The following is a 25,607-nucleotide window of genomic DNA, read 5'->3' as shown; positions in this document are numbered from 1 at the left end:
TAATTAGTCAAATACAAATTTGATTGACAGGTTCCTATTGTGAACCTGGATTTGCTGGATATCCTTATGCCATAGAAATTTGTTCATAAGCATGTGTTACAGATATTTGTAAATTAAGAGAAAAAAATTAAAAAGTTTATTAAACTACACTAAAAATTTGTTCTTGTCCGAGCAACTCGTTAATAGGCACATATGCTTATTAACAAATTTTTACAGAAGTGGAACAAGAAATAAATATTATGAAAATATTTGGTATTTAATGACCTGAGTTAACATTTGAACAATGTTAAGTCTATCCAATCAAGAATGACAACTTTTATAGTCTGTATACCTTCCTCGAGTCCGTAATTTAGATATTGTTTTTCATTGTATCTCTAAATGTAATGATGAAAGGAAATGATGCAAGGAATCCAACTAGCATTTAACAGATTCCTGCAAAAATTAACAGTAACAGTAATAGTAGGTGTGATCTCCTTATTTTTCAGCTGAAGAATGAATTCAAGAAATTCTTGGTGGACATTCAATATCATGTAAAATATATAGTGTTTTCTACATGTTGTGATTCTTGTTTCTTTCCTTCCTCAGTCATTATCTGGGCATACTACTGCTGTAACAGCTCTTGCTTTCTCACCTGATGGCAAATATCTAGCATCATATGCTCTCTGGGATACCAAACTATGCTTCTGGGCAGTAAGTACAAATTATTTATGTTTGTATTAATTAATTGGTTTAATTGATGATAATTCATTTGAAACAATGAACAAAATTCCTTTAAAACGACTATACATTATGGCTTTACTACCACCTATTCAAGACCAAATTAAAAAGACTAGTTTACGCATGACATCCTATCAACCAGAACAAAAATGCCATACTGCGCAGGTCAGCAACCAATCATGCCGCGCCATTGCCCTGACGTCAGACACAAACTAGCCTTTTTAATTCCATCTCGAATTATACCTTTAACATATTTTTTGATCATTTTATTTGAAGAAAATGGACAAACCTTGTTTAATGTAATTTCAATCCATAATTGTCCGAAATGTTCAATGTTTTATCATATTTTTTGATCATTTTATTTGAAGAAAATGGACAAACCTTGTTTAATGTAATTTCAATCCATAATTGTCCGAAATGTTCAATGTTTTATCCAGTGTTTTACATAATTGAAGTGGGAACTAATTTTGTCATATTTGTGGTGTATCTTTTTTCAGACGGGTACTTCTCTGCTTGGTGGCATGATCAGCTCCTCGGCCAAATGCGTCAAAGTTTTCAAGACCAAAGTATTCACAGGTAGTTCTAGTACAAACCAGCTCCGTCAGGTCAGCATTTCTTGGCCTCAATCAAGGGCAGTCATCCTAAGATATGTGGATGGTAGTTTAGGCAAATTTGTTATATAAACAGGGAGTGTAAATTATAAATACACTCCTTATAGTTCTATCATAAAAGTATTATAATGGAGCAACCATTGCATAGCATGTGTGAAAGGGCTATACAACATCATGGAATATGATAGTCTACTTCATGGCCTTAAGGTTTTTCTGTCATTAGAAAACTACTCAGTGAAATTTGTTTAAATTATTATATTTTATATTTTAAATTGCATAGTAACAAATCTGGAATGATAGACAGGTCCTATACTCTGCTCAGAGTCAGATTGGATATTAATTCAACCAATTTTGCAGATTAATATTTATGGTACATTTTTGAATGAATCTCGAGAATTAATGAGAATGGTATTGATTTTCTTCAATATAAAATATGCTTGAAATGTATAGTTTTTGGTACTGTGTGAAGTAGCACATTTGCACATTTCCATGCACTAATGTCTGATACTGTTGTGCTCAAATGCCAATTTACTTCCAATCCAATGCAATTAGGTATCCGCACCTCGCATACACAAAAGTACGCTTCATGATGTCTGTAAGTGCACTGTATAGGATTGAGCAATTGAATGAGTAGTCTTCACTGATGGGAAAACCTGAATGACCTGTATGCATACTGACCCATATTGTAGGACAATGTCTTTTATAGTTCATTAACTGTGTAGCCAGCAATATATATCATGACCAAGTTTGTATTATTATTTGTTTAATCTACCATGTCATCTCATTATTAAGAATCAAAACCTAGACATGCGTGACTGGTCAACCTATCCAAGTCAATATACATAGGTATCACTGTACATGTAGCTTAAACAGATAATATCTACTAATACTTAACAGTATCCATTAGTGCTGTCATTGACATACAATTATCAGAAAAAGTTGCTGATGTCGACATCAAATTTGGATTACAACATTTATCAACATTGTTAATGACACATGGTATACTTACGAAATACAGTAAGCCAAAAAATTAAGGTACCAGTTGTGTTCAGCCCTGTATATCCTAAATAAAAACAATTATGTCAAAATTAAAACAAGCAGCCAATACCAGTACTCCTTATTTGTTGAAATTGGTTGAGAATTAAAGAAACTGATCTAAAACCTAATGAAGAAACAAAATCAAAAGTTACACTTTTGTGTTCTAATCGATGAAAGCACAATGCTAGTTTTAACGTGCTAATAAATGGAAGCACTGCGCAAGTTCACTAGTTCGCGAATGCTTTGCATACAAATCAATAGGGCATACAATGGAGCAAACCGCAACTTTAAAATTGGCATCTTCCTTGGGTTTGTGGATCGTCATATTTTTATTTCTAAAACAATTTCAACAAAAGAGGTCTTAAATTCGAGCTAAAAGATGCAGCTATTGGCTGCTTTTTCCAATTATGACATATCTGTCTTTGTTTAGGATACACAGGGGGTGAACATAACCGGTACCTTAATTTTTTGGCTTACTGCAGTGGTAAAATCATATTTAAGAAACACTTGAAAAACAAGTGTGATTTTTCGAAATTTATCTGACATGTCTACAAGGAAGAAAAATCTCAATGACAGCACTCTCCATAATATTATTAATTTGTTTTGTGCAATCACACTGGGAGTTCCTTATCAGAAATATTTATGATTGATGTCTCACTATGCATCATAAGTTACAATGGAGCCAGTTCTCAAAGAGTTCACTGTTGATGCACATTGTAACTGGGAGTTCCTTATCAGAAATATTTATGATAGATATGTCACAATGCATCATAAGTTACAATGGAGCCAGTTCTCAAAGAGTTCACTATTGATGCACATTGTAACTGGGAGTTCCTTATCAGAAATATTTATGATAGATATGTCACAATGCATCATAAGTTACAATGGAGCCAGTTCTCAAAGAGTTCACTATTGATGCACATTGTAACTGGGAGTTCCTTATCAGAAATATTTATGATAGATATGTCACAATGCATCATAAGTTACAATGGAGCCAGTTCTCAAAGAGTTCACTATTGATGCACATTGTAACAAAAACCTAAAATTATAATATGCAAAGAATAGCTGTAACTTATTGATGGTTAGAGCTCTAAATATTTTGTATTGGTGTAACAAGCTGAAAAATAAGGTATGTAGGTCAGGAGATATTTTGGTGTGTGTACACAATTTGTTTCCAGCAGACACTGAAGTGTGATTTTCCTGACCCTAATTCACTTTTATTGGCAGTTAGCCAAAGGATCTTGTGTGAGCTGTTTAATTTGGCAAAACAAAATTGTCACTGTTCACCATGTTGGTGAATAGAAATACCCATTCTGTTACCTATTAATTGTGTTTACAATGTGGTTCTATGTAACAAAATATAAATCATTCCAATGTGTTGATAACATAGATGTACATAATTCCAAAAATATATATTATATTGTGTGTATTATCATGATTATAATGTATTGTAAAATAGCTATATTCCAAATTTACCATGCATGTTATGTAAATTAAATATATACATTATATACTATTGACTGGTCTGTGAACACCAAGTATATTTCAGTATATTGTGTTTACCTCCTCCCTGAATAAATGGTTTGCTGAAATATATTTGATGTTAATATAAAACATTTTATTTATTCATTGATTCCAGGAAGAGTAATCTGGTAGTGTTACTAAACAGATGCTATTTCAACACATAGCTCTCAACAAAAATGTTCAAGTTTTGCTTGTCAAAACCAAGCATAATTTTACTTCCTTCAACCACATGATAATAATTTTATTCATGTCGTCGAAGGCCTTAATCAGACCTTGGGTCCATTTCACTAAACTTTGCAAAGCCGGGCATTGTAAAATCCATTTCACTTAAATGATTTAGGACTGGTACCCTTTGTAAGTATTAAGGATTTATTACGGGACCCTTCGAAAGTTATGTCTTGTAAAAGGGTATTCAGTAATTTGTGAATGGTTTCTTGAATTACAAGGAGTTCAAGTTTAGTGAAATGGACCCCTGATTAGCTGATCTCTTTTCCCAGTATACAGATGAGCGTATCCGATGAAGTTCATCAAGGAGACACAGGAAGTAGTGACATTTTATTTGGTTAGGCTTTTCAAAACCAAGTGCACACAAAACCAACTGGGTGTGTTTTGTATGAAAAGTGCTAGTGAAAAACTGATATACAGTGATGTTTTAGATTGGATTAATAAACAGGATATATTGTCTGTATTGAAGAACAACTCAATCCATTGGTCTAAATCAAATGAAGCACTTAATATACGTAATACACCACCAAATGCGTGTGAAAAGTTAAGGGCATCCTCCCAAAATAGTATGTATGATAGTAAATTATGTATATTGTATATTTTGTGAATGTTATTTTATTTCAGTACTACAACTGGGTTAGAAAACAAACTCTTATTATTTGATGTCAGATAGTTTAGGTACACGGTACTGTAGTGTACATTCATTACTGGAATAATGATCAGGGTTCATAAATAGCCGATTAATCAGTGTATTGGCACCTGTTCATTAAGTTGTACTCCAGTTATGTACATACATTACAGTTACCTCACCAAAGATATGTATTGGAGCTGATGATTGAAACTTGTGAGTGACCTTTGTTTCCTGGAAAAACAGTGGCATGATCGACGGGAATTATATAAATAAACAACTTTTCACCAGGTTCGCCGGCGCAAATAATAAAGGAGACAAGTCCTGGGTTTGATTCCCAGGTGGGATCACTTTTTCTACTTGTCTCCTTTATTATTTGCGACGGCGAACCTGGTGAAAACTTATGTTTATTGACCTTTGTTTCATTCAATAAAATAAACTTTGCCACATCCAATTATTGATAGTTAAAGAGAGCGTATATCGAGGGTTGACAAACAGAAGGCCTTAACTCACTGTAATACCCACAGATTCTTAAAATCATAAAGCCTGAACTCAATTAACTTCCTGTTGCATCTATAACAATAATATTTGGTCACATTTCAATGCAAAATATTATTTTTACTCATTTTTCTCAAAAAGGCACTTTTTGAGTTACAGCCTTCTGTTTGTCAACCCTCGATATATCAATAGAAAATGATGTTATTTCTTTTCAAATTGTTTGCCGCGCACCTGTTCAAGCCAGAAGTATATCCATTCACAAAGGAAACAAAGTCCACCAACTACCCAGGGCATTTTGAAACTACCAACTTGTTTACGCTCATTTCGTGGTGGCAGGTGACAATTGATACTATATTAGGTAAAACTAAAGGAAAATTCCTGTAAGGTATATAAATGTTATCCTGTTGCCCCATGCTTGTATTGATGTGTCCATATCCAATATTAATTATATAACATTCATAACCTGTATGTTGCAATATGGAGCTATATGGCCATGTGGCAAAAGTTAGGACCCCAAAAGGCTGGCAGCGTGACATTTTTCTTGAAAAAAATGAAATGATAATGATATTTTCAAAATGAAGATGAATACTTACATCCTTCATATTAGTTTTGCTTTAAAGCTTAGTTCTTTTTAAAATTTTAATTTGCCACCAAAACCAGGATTTTCCATTAATGTTAATTAATTTTATGATCAATTAAGCTAACAGACCTTTTATGTTGAGTTGAAAAGTAAATTGATTTTTGCATACCAATTTGATGTCAGTAATTGTAGCAACTAAATAATGATGTACTTTGTGTAATATCATCTCATTAATTATACTAACGAGCATGTTTACAGGCTCGTCCAGGCCTTTTCTTATAGGCTTCTATGTAAAACAGTCAATTTATCTACATTGCAAGTAATTGGTCTAAAAGTGACAGAACAAGTCAATTGTATTTTTTCTAGTTTGGAATGATTATTTATTACTGAAAGCAGTAAAGTATTTAATCAGCTAATTGGCACTAATTTAACCTTTTGAATAATTAATTAGGTCTAATAGTGAAGTAAATTTTTATCACTCTGTATACATAGAAGCCAGCATCACACCCTATATAAAGTATGTATTTTTGGTGGACCTTTTCGAGCTCTGTTTGATTATGTGGTCATCAGATTGAGAAAATACTCCCGAAAAGAAATAGGGACTCCCAAACTATACCACATGTTCATTAAAAAGTTAATTGTTACACCCTGTATATCTTCTAGTACACCCTGAATATTGACTTCAGGTTTAGGTCAGTGTAATCTCTGTTCTTTATGCTTTCCAGCAATGTATGCTTTTACATACCTATAATTGGTACATAAAATGGTATAACCATTCATCTCAAAATTGATGTTTTCAGCTATGAAAAAAGTGTCGCAAAAAAGGGTCCCACTTTTGATACATGGTCATGTGCTAATGTTTACAGTAATGTTAATACCATTCATGTATTCAGAGATTTTATTGAATAAAATTAAACGAGGATCATGATACTGATTATCAGTCAATTCATGATGTGGTCTGTGTTTTCTTATCAGTCACTTAAAAAACATGGTCTGGTATTTTGCAATATTGGTTGTCGCTCATGGATTGCAAAATAGTTTACCTCCGCCATTTATCGGCTAAACCCCAAAATAAAATGGTACCTGGCATCTTTAACTTTTAAGCTTGAGCATCGCATAGGTTTGCACAATCAGCGCTTAGCACACGTTTTTGGTATGACATGTTACACGCAGATTGCAAACAACCATGCACCTTGAATCAAAGTTTGGCAGAAGCATAACAAAATAAATTGAACACTATTTTGCTGTCCATGAGCGACACACAAACTTGGCGGAGTTGGTACTCTTTGATTCTACCCAAGGATATCGCACATCTGATGACGGACACATTATTGGGTATCCATGTACAAGATAAATGACATGATATTTGACCAATATCAGAATTATATTTCGGAGTTCATCCAAAATGTCAAAGCTTAAATTTGCAGAACCACAGGGGTCTAAAAGAAAGAAAATGCACCAATTTTGATTTATTGCAGTGTCTTCCCCTAAAATAGCCCCTGGTGTCTGATGTCACACATTATTGAGCAACCGTGTACGGGAAAAATGTCAAATGTGTCTGATGTCACACATTAATGGGCAACCGTGTACATGAAAAACAACATTAGCATCTGATATCACACATTAATGGGCAACCGTGTACAGAAAAAATACAACATTAGTATCTAATGTCACACGTTATTAAGCAACCGTGTACAGGAAAAACAACATTAGCATCTGATGTCACACATTAGCGAGTAACCGCGTACAGGAACAAAAAACAGTATCTGATGTCACACATTAATGGAAACCCATAATACAAGAAACATTACATTAGTATATGAAATCACACATTGGGTACCCATGTACAAGAAAAACAACATTAGCATCTGATATCAAACATTTTTGGGCAACCGTGTACAAGAAAAACAACATCTGATGTCACACATTATTGAACAACCATGTACTGGAAAAACAACATTAGTATCTGATGTCACACATTATTTGCTAACCGTGTACAAAAAAATATCATTAGTGTCTGATGTCGCACATTAGTGGGCAACCGTGTACAGGAAAAACAACATTACTATCTGATATCACACATTAGTGGGCAACCGTGTACAGGAAAAACAACATTAGTATCTGATATCACACATTAATGGGCAACCGTGTACAGGAAAAACAACATTAGTATCTGATATCACACATTAGTGGGCAACCGTGTACAGGAAAAACAACATTAGTATCTGATATCACACATTAGTGGGCAACCGTGTACAGGAAAAACAACATTAGCATCTGATATCACACATTAGTGGGCAACCGTGTACAGGAAAAACAACATTAGTATCTGATGTCACACATTAGTGGGCAACCGTGTACAGGAAAAACAACATTAGTATCTGATGTCACACATTAGTGGGCAACCGTGTACAGGAAAAACAACATTAGCATCTGATATCACACATTAGTGGGCAACCGTGTACAGACAAAACAACATTAGTATCTGATGTCACACATTAATGGGCAACCGTGTACAGGAAAAACAACATTAGTATCTGATGTCACACATTATTGAGCAACCGTGTACAGGAAAAACAACATTAGTATCTGATGTCACACATTTGTGGGCAACCGTGTACAGGAAAAACAACATTAGTATCTGATGTCACACATTAATGGGCAACCGTGTACAGGAAAAACAACATTAGTATCCGATGTCACACATTAGTGGGCAACCGTGTACAGGAAAAACAACATTAGTATCTGATGTCACACATTATTGAGCAACCGTGTACAGGAAAAACAACATTAGTATCTGATGTCACACATTAATGGGCAACCGTGTACAGGAAAAACAACATTAGTATCTGATGTCACACATTTTTGGATAACCGTGTACAGGAAAAACAACATTAGTGTCTGATGTCACACATTTGTGGATAACCGTGTACAGGAAAAACAACATTAGTATCTGATGTCACACATAAATGGGCAACCGTGTACAGGAAAAACAACATTAGTATCTGATGTCACACATTTTTGGATAACCGTGTACAGGAAAAACAACATTAGTATCTGATGTCACACATTTTTGGATAACCGTGTACAGGAAAAACAACATTAGTATCTGATGTCACACTAGTCTCCACAGCAGCCAGTTTGGTTCCGCTCCCTCCACACAAACAGTCTGCCAATGATCACGAACTGGTCCTTTTTGATTCGCTAACGGTTTTCTGCCGACGTCATCCAGCTTGACGTCAAACAAAGCTTTCAATTGGTCGATCGGCTAGACGGCTACTTTATTATTCATGAGCAAGTTTGACCCGCCATCTGAGCCCGCCATCTCGCCAGCTGACTGAGGTCAATCAAGTTCCCGTATGTACAGCTCTACGGCTACTTTCGTGTAGCTAATCAGAAACGGCGTTATAAGTGGCAATTGGCAGACTGTTTGTGTGGAGGGAGCGTAACCAAACTGGCTGCGGAGGAGACTAATGTCACACATTTTTGGATAACCGTGTACAGGAAAAACAACATTAGTATCTGATGTCACACATTATAGGGCACCCATGTAAAAGAAAAATTACGTTAGTATCTGATATCACACATTGTCATGGTTATTGAGACATTTTTCTTGTACAAGAAGTTCATCACATCTATTGTTTACACAGTGTTTGAAGGAAAATAATTTAAAGGGTTTTTAGACAAATTTCGGAATTAATACCAAATACGATATTTCATGCACAGAAACTGTGACCTTTCTAAGCATATACAGCGTAACCTACTGGTTAAGTTGATTGACTCGTTTGAATAGGTTCAGGGAACTGTGATTATTCGACTGAATAACAGGATTGGTTTTGTATACAGCTTATCTCGTGACTCAACACAACTAGGTTTTCAAATCAAAATACTTGGAGTGAGTTGTGTGTGATGTGGGGGTGTACATGTTGGGGTGTGTGTCGGGGTGACCTTACACGCGTATTCATACATCATTCATATTGATTACTTAAAGCTACGACCGGATCGCTCTCACTGATCCAATATCTAATCACCACTATAATGGCTCCGTGTAGATACCATGTTATATTTATATTGGCAATATGTGAAATGCTATTTTTTGGTGGTCTATTCTACGGATGGCCTTCTCTAGTATATGTTCTGAAAGAAGAAAGCTATTATTTCGATTTATGCGTTCACAACGATACTTCCAGAATAACTGAGTCTGTTGTGTGTGACAAACAAGATGCAAATTTGAACCTTGTCTATACTATCGGTTCTACCACAGCGTTTCTATTTTTGCTGCCAGTTGGAATCGTGTTTGATTGGTTTGGGACCAGATTAACTCGCATCCTATCACAGTAAGTATGTTGTAATATTAAAATAGTATAACCTACTTTAATAATTTTTGGATATTCCATTGACACAGACAAGTGACGCAAAAGAGTGGGCCTAAAACACCTCCTTGGGGTATCTTAGTCTGGATTTGATACTCACTCGCTTAGAATGTTCCCCAGGTTCTTTGTTTTAAGTGCTGTATCAATTGACTAAACTTGAATACAGTTTTCCGTTTATGCCAAGCTCAGTTTACGGTAACCTTAGTACCAACATAAATGAACACAACCATAAGAAATAATTAAAAATATCAGTCCCCACTACAGGGTGGTTAAAAAAATACACCTACATTTGACAACAGTTTTTTACTAATTCCCAAATTAATTTCAGTTTGTCATTTACATACAATTAACGTATTTAAGCATTCGTGGTGGACAAAAATCTAAGTGCCTTATAGGAATAAGTTTAGTATGCCCATTTGAATTAAAATGACGAAAATCCATTTCGTCCAAATGTAAATTAGACGTTATTTTATCATTCCCAATGAAGGAAACACTTCCCAAATTTACATGATTGAAAGTTTCTTGATAATTACAAGAATAATAAATCAGGAGATAAAATAAAGAGTAAAGGGTGTATTTGGCCTTGGCCTTTCTAGCTCGTGATAGTATACTTTAAAACTAACTTTAAAAATCACCGAAATGGTACGTCGTGTTCAGATAGTATCAGATATGGCGCGTTTTCTTTAATAAACGTTTCAATATTTTGACTAAATTGTTTCAAGTACAATTTGAATGATTTAAACATACAGTATTTACTTTTTGCGTTCATGGTTGCTACTGGTTTATAATACTGTCTATTTCGTAATTCCCATGTGTCAGAAAAAACAAACTCTGTAAAGAAAAGTAACAGATAACCAGGTTCACTTTGAACTTTGTACTTGTTTTCATGGTTGTGTGGTATTCTTTGGTGTGGATAATCCAATCAATCACATTGTGCTATATCACGTACTTAGTCGGTGATAGTGTGTATGACATTGACAGTCAAACGAAAAAAAAAGGAACATTCATTTTCACAAGTTTTTGTGTGTCGTAACGCAGGTACAAGTTTCATTAATTTATCTTCGATCTTTGATATTTTAGCCATTGCGTATAATGAGGTCAACCGTCAATATGAGGACAAAGTTAATACACAAAGGCAAAAATTACTCAGAAACAGCGATTTATTTCTCATACAAGATGACAGTCAGATGTGCCGGTGAAAGAGTTACCCGTGGACGAAGTGAATTTTCGTCACTTTTATTCAAATTAGCAAAAATTAACTTATTCTTGAGACTTTTTCTTAGATTTCTTCAACACTAATGCTTAATGGACTAAGCCAATACTTTACTAATATGTAAATGAAATTTTGAAATAACTTCAAAGTGGGTTTAAATGTTTTGGAACCTCATTTATAAACATAAATGGCAGTTAATATTATGTATTATATTTTGTTGTTTATTCAAACGCACTAAAAGTTCATTGATCATTCAGGATTTGAACCTTGGACCTATTCCGAACAATGTTTATCCAAGAAATTAGGGAAGACCAAAAGAAAAGAATCATGCATAAGTGAACACATGGAATGCTCTACGTTCATGTTCATACTTCATTCAGCTTTATAATATAGTGTGTTTTTATTTTTTTTATATAACAATTTCTGACCATCCTCTTCATTCAGTTTTATTCTCGTCACCGGTCTTCTGCTGATGCTGATGTCAAGCCCAGCGACACCATACTTATTGTTTCCAGGGATGATGTGTCTTGTAGTCGGAGGTACTTCACTGTACATTACTCTTATACAGGTATGATACACAGTAAACGCAACCCAACATTGGGGGTTGGGGATGAGGTTATGGATCACGAAATGCCCCTAGATGTGATAGTAATTGGGATGTAATGAGCAGGACATTTTGTACATTTGAACGTATCCTTGAACTAGGCCTTTTAAGGGTCTTATTGAAAAGTACCCGTAAATGTGTGCTAAAATCGATTTTCACCCGTTGAACCTGCCAAAAATTGTTTGCCTGCCCCTTTCTGCCCCTCCCCACTTTACCATCTTCCAAGACTGATAATTATTGCACAGCTCAATATGATGTGATCCGTATTAGAAGAAAATAATAGCAAATAATACACTCAGGTATGGTGTATACTTACTATTTACTTTAATATTTACAGATCGGTAATTTATTTGCGAAACACAGGTCTACGGCAGCAGCACTCATTTCAGGATCTTACGACGCATCAGCTGTTGTCATGCTGTTTATTAAAGTAAGGACAAAAAATAACTACAAATTCTCTTGCACATATAAGTCTAACCATTGTTAATCCACTAAGTAAAATACCACAGTATACGGTGTAGTCGTAACGGATTTGTAACCGTGTAGCTACTGATAAGAGTTTTTTTTTGTACATAGCATGAAGATAATATTACAAGATCTTACTTCAATCTTTCTTTTCCCAGTCGTCTCAAAGCATAAAATAAAAAAATGAAAATTTGTTACTACTCGACAGCTTGCCTACGACGCTGGTGTTCCACTGCAAACATCTTTTACCATTCTAATTTCTTGCACTGTTATCGTCTTCATCCCGACATTTTACTTACTACCAAACGGTAAAATACCATGGCCATTACCACCTAACTATAAAAGCAGCATCCATTGTGACCACAGAGAAGACGACGATACAAAAGAGAGTGATTTATCTGTGCTGAGTCATGAAGATGCAAATCAAAAAATAACTGAAGAAGGTATTGACATGTATGCATTCTTTAAGCTTCTTTAACCGTAAAATTATTATACCTTTAATTTTAGCATTTTTCATCGATAGAAATGTTATGTTTAAAAGATATCACTGTTGGCTCAGGATTTGAACACCTTTCCAAAAACCTGAATGGTCTACCACCAATACACAGATGGAAAGGGCTTCTTTAAAAATAAAAAGTAAAATGAAAAAAAAAACTCTACTGGTTATTAAAATGTAGTTTAACATTGTATAGGAGGACATAAAGTCATAATTCATGAAATATGACTATGTTGAACTTTGCTCCGCTGACCTACAAACACAATAAATTTGGCTGATTCCATTTAGGTGCAAGCTGGGACATGTCTTTTAAATTATGCCAAAAATCAGGTTTGAAAAAAATTAACCAATTTCATTATGGCTTTAATCACTAGGTTAATTTCTGCCAAAAGCCTCTATAAGAAATTACTGAGTTTAGCGAATTGGTAATACTAAAAACTTCTGCAGTTTACATTATTTTGGAAAATGGATTTTTGCGATGTGAAGTATAAGGTTGTCTGCACCCTAATAAAACATAAAATTTAGTTTTTGTTTACGTTAAGGGTTGTCAAATTATATCAATTAGTTTCAAAAGCACTGAAAGCTCCCTGCGAGCTAAATATTTCCACACCAACACAATACACTAATGTTGACATAAGATTTATGTCTATCATCTGTCTGAAGATCATATGCCTGTAGTCTGGATATGGTCACTGAATTAACTATTACGCCTATACCCTAAGCAATCACCCAGTGTTATATAATACCAGGAACAGCGTATGAACGCCGAATTGGCCACACCTTTTGAGCATAGTGGTCATTATCTTATTTACATAAATTATAATGGTGACAATCCCTCATTTCACATATTGAGTTTTAGTTTTGGTTTTGGTTTTGGTTTTGGTCACGTTGTTTCCTATTATCCTGCCTAAACTCTTGACTGACATGATTATCGATATCTTTGTTTCTACCCTTTGTTAGAAACGTAAAATTTGTAGCAAGGAGATTCGGTTTTCATATCAGTTTGTTATATTATCATGTGAAGAAGATAATCACTTTGTTTGAAGTTACCTGAACTAAAAATACAAAAGAAACGTTTAAATATTATTTATTATTATATATATTACTTTTTAATTGTCCAATCGAGCGAGGTCAAGACGGGGGACTAAAAAACGAGCATCGACCATCGATAGGTGTATTGGTGTTCATGTATGTAGGTAGGGATCGGGGGGAGGGGTGGGTGGTTGTATGGTAAAAATGTCAACCCTACGTTACTTTGGTATTACCTCTTCAACCCCAAATGCAGATCTCAGGTAGAATATGACTTCAGGAATTTATTGGGGATTTCAATGGTCACCTACATGAGGGTTGAAGGTCAACTAATTAACGCACAACTAGCAATATGACAGGAAAATAATATTAAAAGTACCAATCTACTTGTAACTACCGAAAACGTTGTCAAAAAATAATACAATATATATATGTTTTTCAGACAATAGATATGCTGAAAATCCGTACGATGTAGAATTTCCTACAATCAAGTCTTGTTTACGATCACCTTCGTTTATTCTGCTAATGTTCTGGTTCTGTATGCAAGAACTGCGACTCAGTTCATATACAGGATTATTTAATCCTTTAACCGTGGAAATGACAGGTGGAAATCGGCAGCTAGGTAAGTAAATTACCATCGAAAATAAAATTCTTACTTCCGCGCCGGCGCAATGATACGTCTAGAATTGTCTAAATTAGCCATGATGATGGTTTCATACTTTTCTGCCGCTTGCCGCTTTGACAACGATTCTGCTTTACTGTACAGTCGCACCAGAAATGCTAGCGGTGGCCAGCGGCAAGCCGATATATTGATCGCTACGCCGCTTTGCCCAAGCTGCAGCATCGCCAGGAGTTGAAATCAAGACAACTCGGGAGCGGTGCTCCCGAGTACAGGAAACGATTTTTAGCTGTGCGATTTTTGGCGGTGTGCCGCTCTGCTTGCAGAAAAGTTCAAGCGACATGATGAAGCGTCACGCCGCTCAGCAGCAAGCGGCAGAAAGTATGAAACCAACATGAGAGGACGTTCAAGTACGGGGGAAGGAGTAATCATGGGAATCATTCTGCCTGTGCCATACTAAATGTGACGTCACAGTTATAGCTTCTGCAATACAGATAACATATGCAATTTATTCCGTAAAGGTTTATATCGGATTAAAATCGCAACCTTGGCACCTCACACCTCACTAGTGCAGTGGTAAGAGATTCGTGTGCAGAGAGCCATGCCAATCATATCACTTCAAGTCAGTTTCGAAAAGAGTAGGGCGAAACCTCTTACAATCGGTCCTGGTTGCATCCAAAATAGGGCCCGTAATGTATGGGCACAGATTTATGACGCGATGACGCAACGATGTGATAAATACACCAATAAACAATGACACTGGTACTTCATTTTATCTATACTGGTCATTACCACGGAACCAATTGATACCTTAAGTGGAAGAAGGGCCCAACTCCATTTTTTACAAAAATGAGTTAGACCCAGCATTTATTGCCAGCAGACTGTTCTTCCTGTGTGTGAAAGATGAGCCAAAATCCACTCTCTAAATAGTCTTCCACGTACACTTAATCATGGTTTTCATGGAAGAAAGGCCCAACTCCATGGGGTTGGGCCCTTCTTCCACAAATATTAGGTTTAAGAGGAATTTTGTTCATCTATGAAATCTGCTTTTCACTACAATAAACTATCTTGCTAACATATTACATGCTTCTACTTGTGCAAGTAATGGATAATTTCCAAAATTCTGTAGCTATTTCAGCACATCTGCTTGCAGAAATGACACTTTGCCATGGAAACATCATTTATGATTTCAAATGTATATAATACTGTATGTTCGTGTATTAAAGGTCCCCTGAATATAAAAACATTCTGTCTATAAAACTTTAATATCTCAAAAACAGTTTTGATGGAGTTGGGCCCTTAGATTGTGGTCATTAAGCTACTAATATTGTCCTTATTATTTACTTTTGTTTACTTTTTCAACTTATAGTGGACCACTACACGAAGGTGTTTGGTTTCATTCAGTTTGGTGTAATACTCTTTTCACCACTGGGTGGTATGATTCTGGATAGAAATAAAGGTAACAAAATTGCATATACAAGCGTAATACTTGAAGACCCATTCAATGATCCCAGCGCAAGTGTAAACAATTTAAAATTGTTTATAAATTGCTTTAAAGTGAAGGATAAGTCATTCAAATTCCCATTTGGTATTTTTGAAATGACAAATTTGACACAAAAACGAAGAAAACAGCAGTACTGACGAAGTTGAAGCCCCATTCAAATACATGTAGCTAATTTAAATACTGTCAGTATCTAAATTACAGATTCGTGTAAAATGTCTTATTTTGTCTTAAATACACGGCTTTCGGCTTAACCACTCGCAGGTTATGTTAGCACATCTATGACAATGACAAAGGTACCAAAATCTGAATTTTGATGATCGTCCGGATGAGCAAATCACTGAATGGGCCTTGATTAATCCACGGTTAAATAGCACGTATTACAAAACTATAGTTTGATCAGCTCGCAATAGATTATGAGCTGATCAAAGTATATAATATATTTTTTTAATAACTTAAGAATCGTAACTTAAACATGTCAACAAGCGTCTACTATCCAGTTACGATATCACATGCCGATCCAGAACAGCTTCGTCAACGCGACAACCAAACTAAATTGTTCCTATAACAATTTTATATGTTGTGACCAGAAGTTTATAGCTGTTCCTCACTCACGATTAGCCTAATAATCATACCAACTAGCTAATTTAACCGAATTATGTTTCATTTCTCTGGGTTTTATCCTTATATAATATTCTGTAAGTTACAATGTATTTCCTGTTGATATCTCGTTTTTAGTGTTTGATTTCTCAGTTTCTCGGTCTTTTTTGTTTCTCTCTCTCTATCCCGCTACCCCATCTCTCCCTCCTCTCTCCCCAGCTCTCCCTTCCTCCACCTATTTCTTATTTCTTCCGTCTAGACTCTCTCTCCCACTCTCTTTTGCCTCGGCATACAATACTTTGCCTCCATCTGACGTTCAGTTTAATTTTTACAATTCTTGCAGGCAAACCTAATCGCCAACCATACGATGATCTTAAAGATAGCGCTCTAGGGTTTGCAACAACTTCTATATTATTTGTACTGTTTGCGATTTTCATCACTATTCCTATACATCGGATACAATATGCGACATTTATTCTTTGTGGAGTTTCCAAAGCCTTTTTGTTCGGAATATTGTTCGGCATTTTGCCTGTGGTGTAAGTTTCTCAGCTTTTGTTTGCTTACCTTTGCATTGATTCAAAATTCAGGACTATTTCTGGTAGTAATTGTTCATAGCTTTTTCTTTCCCTTTTTCACAGGTTTCCATTTCGATATTATGGAACATTGACGGGTGTTATTGGTTTACTTGGAGCCACTGTCGATCTTTTACAATATCCTTTGTATATCATGACGCAGAAGTACCTCAATAATAACTTTCTCGTGGTATGTACTTTACCGGGCACTTTAGTGTCACCGCCACGGACAGTGTGGTCTTTGTGTGGAGGGGTAAAAGGAAGAACATACGATGTTTTCAACTGATTGAAAGTTAAAGAAAAAATAAAACAAAAATAAAAAGGGGGTGTTAAGTGGTTAATTCCCGAAATGATTTGGTTTGCTGACCCAAACCCCCCAAAGAACGTTTCAATCCCCTAAAATCAACCCAAAAGAAAATTTCAACATCTAGCCCTCCAATTGGCCCGGTAAATACAGAATTCCCCCCTTCATTTTGAGCTAAAATAGTGCAACATTCAAATTTAAAATGATTTTTACAAAGACCACGCTGACTGCTGACCACAGATACAACTTTCCTTGCTAGATGTATTCTTAGCATAATTATCATGATTTGTCTAAGTTCTATACCAAGTTATAATACTACAAAATCAATTTGTATCAAATATTAGCAGTATACATTATCCGACAAAGACAAATGGTATGTTGTCGCTCATCTTTTAACTCATCATTGGGTTGCATGTTGCTCAATAATTTACATTGTTGAATGTCTTTCTCCAACATTTTGTGGCAGTTTCGAAATGTGTTATTTGTCCATGTTAATGAGTTATTCGTTAAACCAGGGAGATAAAGATTATTGTAAAAATACCTGTTCCTGGGACCTGATTGTAAAAATGGTAATAAAGAGTTAAAAATATCAGATGATTAGTGACAATAAAAGTAATTGAATGCAACATTATCTTGCATCATTATAATGGCTCACGCTGAACAATTCTGTAGTTGGCGGCGACCGGCGTATTGATAGCGAACCACGAAAATCCGACTATGGACTTTGAATTTTAAGCAGAACTTTACCCCCCTGGACTTTGCTCTCTAAAAACACACTGTCAAGCATACTAGTTTATCAGTCCATTAACCACAATTACTAAGCATGGTATAGTACAAGACGCGCTAGATGTTTGATGAGAGATTAACTTTCGCGTCAACACAAAAGCGCCGCAAATACCACAGATACTATGTGTACGGTGTAGTTAATTGTAATGACGCGGGCCCGGCAGATTTAAACCATAGCGAGATATGGGCGACCAATCACAAGGCAGATCCATTTAAAGATGCATTACATCATGGCCAATTTTAGTTAGGCCAGAAATTGGCCTAACTCTCCATAGAGTCCCGTGTTAAAAATCTTAACCACAAGGCAAAGTCAGTAGTCCACTTGGGAAGCTAACAAACAGAGGGAGTGCGGTGACTGAAAAGATCAGATACAGATGTGAAAATCTATCAGTTGCACACAAATCAATATAAATCAGAGTTTTATGCTTAAATGTAATAGCCAGAGTATGCAAAATGGGCAAGTGGACTACGGAGAAGTCTATGTTTGACTAAGTGAGTTATCACAATCAATTAATTTGAAAAAGACTATGTGTAATATTACATATTCTTTAAGGCAATTGTATCCTAATATTTCAGGGATACGATTGTTGGATATTTTCTGTCAGTATTGTATATTCATTATTTACTTGATTGCTTTCAAAATTAGGGTATACTTACCGTTTTATTTTAAAAGTCGTATTGGTCTTGTTAAGCGAAATGTAGTCTCTTTTGATGTCACTAATTTATCAAAGACACTATTCAAGTCACGTATTACTGAAAGTCAGAACTGCTGAAAGTCACCTGAGCTGTACATTCGAAAACATAAGATAATCACAAATAAGCGATAACAGGAGATAATCAGCTTATAAATTCTGGTCATTTGAAGAGGATCCAAAGTTACATTGAAAGAAGCAGGCTACACCATTCTACAAACATAAAAACTGATTGGTATTAAATTTTCTTTCATGTTTTTTCTTCTTCTTTCAGATGAACATTATCATGTTGATAGCCTGTGCCGCAACTATTGCCTTGCCTGTATATGTCACCTACCATGCCAGAAGATTGAACAAAAAAGCAAATACTTTATAAAAATATGTGCTTTGCAAGGAGATTTTATCGATAACATTAAAGTTCAGTCTCAATCCTCTTGTGTCAATGAATATGTTATCAATGAATAATAAGTGGCCCTGAAAAGAGCCGCTCTATATAAATTGTAACAGGCTACTGAAAAATGTAGGTCGCTATATCGCTACTAAGAAGTGTTCCAAGTAGATTGAAACGACCGAGATCGAGAAGAAAAATGAATCAGCTCTTTTGTAATTATATATGGAATATGACTTTATACTAATGTGATGAGTGAAAAGTCGTTTGCGGTAGTGATCAGGGGTGATGGACACTTTATATCATATAAAGTTATAATTCATGCAATATGGTTCTCGACGAAATCTAAAAGAGTAACTGATTATTTCATGGCAGCATGCTTGACCAAGAGAACTATATTAACTAGAGAATAAAATATTTTATTTGTGACCATTATTTTTTGGAAGTGAATGACCGTGCTTGATTATATACTCTGATTATACATTAATCCTAATTGCAGTTGCCCTCGCCTTACTAACTTCCAACTACACCAATAAATGTTTTCCCAATTCACTACAATGCTCAAATAAGCGACCTAATGACTTTGGATATTAAAAATATCTTTGAAAGAAAAACAACGTTATACCCAGAACAAAATGGTAGAACAAGATATGACGGTGTCATCAGAAGCACACTGTGTCGTCAACAACATACCAAAATTACATTAAAATCCTTCATGGGAAAATTAATTCGTGAAGGGGCTAGGCTTATACAGGGGTTAAAATTTAGAATTTGGTAAGGATTTGAATAAGACATAAGACACTGACCACCCCAACAAGGACAATGTGACTCTCCCGTACGCAGAGGGAGTGGCTGAAAGCCTCCAACGGCTGTTCAGATCTCATAACAACTCATAATAGCCACAGAACTCACTTCGTTCATAGCATAGCTGGTGTCACCTAAAGATCCCACACACAAATTGGATAAATCAGGTGCAGTGTACGGCCTCCAATATGATGATTGTGAATCCACTTATGTTGGTGAGAGTGTCCGCCCTCTAAGAAATAGACTCAGGGAACACGAAAGACCTGGCTCTCTGGTTGGAGTGCACGCTATAAGGGCTAAGCACCGCATTGATTGGGACAATGTCCGCGTTCTGGACCGCGAAAGCGACTGGTACCGTAGGAGAGTGCGCAAAGCCATTTACATCAAGAGACGAAACGGTAATCTGAACAGGCACCAGGACCAGTACATCATCTCTCTCAGCTATGACAGCATCATCAAGTCATGTGACCCTAGAAACACCAGCAGTCACGTGCCCGGTCACGTGACGACCACGGAATAAACCAGTGGCTCCGAAGGCTTGTGGATACAGGTCGCAGGCTACCACAGCTCTGAATAATAAAGTCGTGAACGTGAGACGTATTAGGGTGCACTACACTAAATCCTTCCGCATTTGGTGTAACCTTTCAAAGTTCCGGTAAAAAATAGCACCTATGCGAAATATATCGGCGTCCCGAGGGAACCAAATTTGAGTGACTCTTGGTTAAAAAGAAAAAAAAGATAGAATAGGAGCTCAACAGTACATATCTGTTCAGAAAATTTTCTGAATCGAATGTGCATGGGTAATAGGCCCTCGGAACAATATCATGCCCGGAACTGGTAAGGAGGCGAGCGTGTCGGCTGAAATTCGGGATGGCGCTGTTCAGGAGTTCGTATCTCTCAAGTTTGTCTTAACTTGTCCCAAAAAATTAAATTTAAATAAAAGTTTAATCTTTATTTAAGACATTGGTTTGATCAAAATATTAAAAATGTTGTTACATGGGGTAGAAAAACAAACTTACTTTCTTGTATTTTCCCGTGTATTTCAATGGGGCGATTATTTAGTGGTGTGTGCCCATTAAAACCATCTACGTCTTATTATAATTTCATTCATACAATTTAAGCCTAAAGTGGTTCAAGGCCATTCTGTGGCATACGTTTCAGAATTCTCAGAGTTTCGTTTAATTCATCACTTGTTTGGTCATACCAAAACACACTGAAAACAGAAAATGTTGATTGACTATAATAGAGGACCGATTCCCATAGACTATGTGGACCCTTTTATACTTTCCCCTCTAATTATGATTTATATGTCGTACATTAACATTGCCACCAATGCGTTTTGGGTTAATGCACAATAAGATTAACAATTTGACACCATTTTGAAAGAGTAGGAGCATTATGAGATTCCCATATGACTTTGAATGTTTATTGTAATGTAGCTATGAGTTGAACTATAATTCATTCAGGTAGTGCAAACTATACATTGTAATCCTTGGGACTTGACAGAACCATTGGTATATATTTTACAGTAAAACATTCGGAACATTGTCAAATTTTGACCCTGTACATTGCTACCTTTGAAACACTTACAGAATTTCCCCAAGATGGATTTCAGTGGATTTTTGGTATTAAAGTTATTCTGCCGTGAAATCCTTTTTTAATGACACCAAACAGTTCATTATAGTCTAAAGGGTTATTGTTTTGAAAAGGGGTAAAGTTCGGATTTAGGGCTTTTAATATTAGGAATAGGTTACGGATAAGATTAGGTTTGGGTTAGCATTTGGGGTTATGGTTAGTGTTCGGGTTAGGGTTAGGAGTTAAAGTTATGGTTAGGATTATATGAGTTAGGATTATGTGTATGGTTATGATTAATGGCTTAGGTTATTGGGTTCTCGGACTAATGAACCTTCGGACAATCGACCATTTCCCTGCTCAAAATCCCCCACGACTATATACTTTGATCAGCTCGTAATCGGCGGGACTTATAACATCGCGGATTGATATCAAATTATTTTATTTTGAGAATTGTCTTGTGACATCTCCCCAGAAGCATCAGGAATTATTCAAGTTTAAATACAAATTTAATCTAATATATAGACAGGCAGGTCAACTAATAGCACTCTTAACGTGGGTCTACTTTTCGGCGTTGTGGTAAAAGCCTAACATTTCCCGCCTGAGTATAGGCTACTAGATGTTTTGTGCATATGTAGAATTTTGAGAATCGTCTCAACTTTATGAGGTCGCACTTATTCTGGTATCATATCAGGCGATCCATGATTTGATACCAAATAGAACTAACCTAACCAAAACCAAACACCGTATAACAATACTACAATTAACTTTTTTGTTTTTGTTCCTAACGATGAGGGCAAAATTGTGAGTTTTGGCTCCTTTGATCATATAGAAAAATAGAACCAATTCTAAAATTGCATCATAGTTTGCTTATTCCCGTCGAAAAAAGCCGCTGTTTTTCATGTTATGTCCCTCTACAGTGAGGACGGCATTATTTACGCTTGTCAAGCCCGAGCCACATCGGGATGACTTACACGGAGGAAGTAGGGCTAAGTGACCGCTTATAGGTTGAATTCCCAGTCTGCTTAATCATGAAGCTCCCGTGGCCAAGTGGTTAAGGCGCTGGTCTCGTAAACCAGAGGTCCTGGGTTCAATTCCCGGGCGGGATCACTTTTCCTCTTTCCTCCTTTAATCATTGCTCGACGGCGAAACTGATAAAATTGCATCATAGAACCAATTCTTATTTTATTATTTGAGGTGTAATGCTAAAAAAACATTGGTTCCACTAATGTAGCAAAATAACACCCCAAACACAACGCCATAATACTACAGGGTGTAACAATAAAATTTTTACAATTGCATTTTGACTTCTCAGGAAAATACAATCAGTTATATCTTAGTAAAAGAAGACTTTTAGTTGGTTTCTTTACTAGCATGGGTTCAAAAGTTATGTCCGATTAATTAAAACATCCAAAAAACGTGTTGGGCCACTTTTGCCATGTTTGCGCATATCAAGTTTGAACCGCGTAGATATGCTTATCGTGCATTAAACATCAAAGAACTGACACAAAAGAATTATAAGTGGTGTTTCGTCATAAAAAAACTTAATAATAATATGATATTTCTTTAATGAAGTCATGAAATTTCTTTCAAATTATCTTATAAATAAAGTGATTTCGCATATCATACCCCTGAGAACAGGTTTTGCATCCATAAGTACAAAACAATTAAATGTTGAAATTAAGTTCAGCTGGGCTTCTAGTTGTTCTGGGGCGACCACTAATGCCAGCATTTCAGTTCAAAAATTCTACATAATTTTCATAGTCATATGTAATTGTATGGCTTGATGGAAGACGTGAGTGAAAATGAGCTATAAACAATCTTATGGTTTCTGCTTGACTTCATGTGCTACCGAATGTCACAACCATAAAAATACGTTCTTCCAACGTGAATTGGGGTTGAAATCCACGATTTCTAGTAAATGAGGTTGTTATATCAGTGCTTAGTTGTGACTTTCAAAAACTCAAGGAAATATTCTATTATGTAATCATTTCTACCATTTCGAATACCGTTGTTAAAACTACCTATCATAAGAGCTGTCCATGGTTCAACTCTACAGCCTGTCTATAAAAAAATTGTGTGAGTGGAAAAGCGCCCTCTTTGGCAATTAGAAAATACCGTTGTGGCATGATGCTTACATCAACGTCAAGGGAGTAGTCTTAGCTCTCAAATACTGTTTGTTCTGTTCAATTTGCTTGTTTTATTCTCGAGATATGTTTAGTTAACGACGAAAGGATAAAATCACAATTGTGCCACTTTTACTTGGGAAGAAGGCTTTACATGTAAATCAGTGATAGCATCAAGTTTATCAAGAGTTCCTTCGTAAAATCCAAAAGAATGCATCAATTACACAATACAATGTTTGCTTACTGTTTTTACTGCTTTATCATGATGCAGGAATAATGATTTTCTTTTTCCACTTTAAAGATTAAACGATAAAGAGATATTTCACATTCTGCTGTAAAATTAAATACATGTGCATGTCAATAATTTTATCATGGTAAATGCTGTTCTCTTAGTGTTAAAAGACAAACAAAAATTGCACAAGTTAATGAACGCGTATTACTTGTTGGGAGAGAAATTAGACAAAATAATGCACGCGCGCTGATGTTGATGCGTCTAATGCCCCCCACTTCCCCTTCGGGGCTCGTGCATTAGACGCATCAACATCAGCTATCACATTGATTTACATGTACAGCTCTCTTCCCTAGTAAAAGTGGCACAATTGTGATTTTTCTCTTTCCTTGTTAAATAAACATCTCGAAATGGAAACAAGCAAATTGAACAGTACAAACGGCATTTGAGAGCTAAGACTGCGCCCTTGACGTAGCGGTTTCAGGCGGCATAGGAAGCGCAACACGTGACGTACGAGGCTGGCGAAGATACAAGGCTGACAGCCCGATTCAAAATACACGGTTAGCAATTACAAATGGAAAATTAACATACTTGCAGTGTGGTACACTGTCGTACCCCGACGGTTTTAGAGTAAGATAATTTAGCTTTGACACCACATAAAAAATTTAGAATTGTTTGTGAAGATTTCATGATTATGTGTTAATCCAATGGCGACCTCAAAATTGGCGATATCGCTTCCATCACCGCCTGAGCGGTTTTAAGACTAGGTTACATAATTGGCCATATCTTCACTTATATACCATCGATTTTATTGCAACAAAGCTTGTGTCATTCTATTTTCAAAATTTTACAAATATTATTGTTACACCCTGTAACCCTGTATTGTTACACCCTGTACACCCCACACCTTTGTACCATAACCATTAAGGTATAGGAAATTTTTTTGTTTTTGCTATAGCCCCCGAATGAAATGTATTTAATTATGTTTGTACTCACTCAGGTAACATTGTGTGTAAATTTTACATCCGAATTATGTGCTATTCTTTTTTTATGGGCATTTTAGTGTCTAAAATGGCCAAAAATTAGGGTTTTTCAATATTGCCATCCATTTCTAATCGTTACACCCATAGACTTTACATGTAAAATAAAAAGGCTCATAAAAATTTAATAACACCTAGTTCGGATGTAAAATTCACACAAAATGCTTTTTGAGTGATTACAAACAAATATACAAAGATAATTTACTTCTCATTCGGGGGCTATGTGGAATTTTTTTTAAATGTTATTCCTTGTACAATGACATTTTACAATAAAATGTCCATTGGAAACAAAGCTGCCCAGTTCGAATCAGGAATTGCAATGAATTATGGGAAGGGCGAGTGGAATTACGTCACGATTAATTCAAGAATGTGT

The 25,607-nt window shown here is 35.8% G+C and overlaps 2 protein-coding genes and 1 non-coding gene across 4 annotated transcripts in view; all 3 read left to right on the top strand.

Annotated features, from left to right (window-relative positions):
* The window catches only part of LOC140158945 (WD repeat-containing protein 7-like), a 29,819-nt gene extending 24,791 nt beyond the window's left edge, over positions 1-5,028 (top strand). For both annotated transcript variants that reach the window (XM_072182247.1, XM_072182239.1), the window contains exons 23-24: positions 586-690; positions 1,215-5,028. In XM_072182247.1, the coding sequence (XP_072038348.1) occupies positions 586-690; positions 1,215-1,400 (291 nt within the window). In that variant the 3' untranslated portion in view covers positions 1,401-5,028. The remainder of the gene's footprint in view (positions 1-585; positions 691-1,214) is intronic.
* A 4,597-nt stretch (positions 5,029-9,625) lies between these two features.
* On the top strand, positions 9,626-19,873 carry LOC140167732 (equilibrative nucleobase transporter 1-like). The gene is made up of 9 exons (XM_072191029.1): positions 9,626-10,158; positions 11,852-11,975; positions 12,349-12,441; positions 12,685-12,919; positions 14,444-14,623; positions 15,990-16,079; positions 17,065-17,257; positions 17,360-17,483; positions 19,350-19,873. The coding sequence occupies exons 1-9, from the start codon at positions 9,860-9,862 to the stop codon at positions 19,449-19,451; spliced, it is 1,440 nt and encodes a 479-aa protein (XP_072047130.1). The 5' UTR covers positions 9,626-9,859; the 3' UTR covers positions 19,452-19,873.
* A 3,002-nt stretch (positions 19,874-22,875) lies between these two features.
* On the top strand, positions 22,876-22,949 carry Trnat-cgu (transfer RNA threonine (anticodon CGU)). Its single transcript has one exon. It is a non-coding gene; the product is annotated as a tRNA-Thr (tRNA).
* The last annotated feature ends 2,658 nt before the right edge of the window (positions 22,950-25,607 follow it).

Source organism: Amphiura filiformis, chromosome 1 (assembly GCF_039555335.1).
Source record: "Amphiura filiformis chromosome 1, Afil_fr2py, whole genome shotgun sequence".
NCBI classification, from domain to species: Eukaryota; Metazoa; Echinodermata; class Ophiuroidea; order Amphilepidida; family Amphiuridae; genus Amphiura; species Amphiura filiformis.
The sequence above is the reverse complement of the archived record's forward strand: the minus strand, read 5'-3'. Positions and strand labels throughout refer to the sequence as shown.

What these genes read in the sequence shown, in the direction of transcription:
- LOC140167732 (XM_072191029.1), top strand. Translation starts at nt 9,860, where the DNA reads ATGGCTCCGTGTAGATACCATGTTATATTTATATTGGCAATATGTGAA. An exon ending in TTAACTCGCATCCTATCACA is followed by an intron (nt 10,159 to 11,851) that starts GTAAGTATGTTG and finishes CTCTTCATTCAG; the next exon opens with TTTTATTCTCGTCACCGGTC. An exon ending in TGTACATTACTCTTATACAG is followed by an intron (nt 11,976 to 12,348) that starts GTATGATACACA and finishes TAATATTTACAG; the next exon opens with ATCGGTAATTTATTTGCGAA.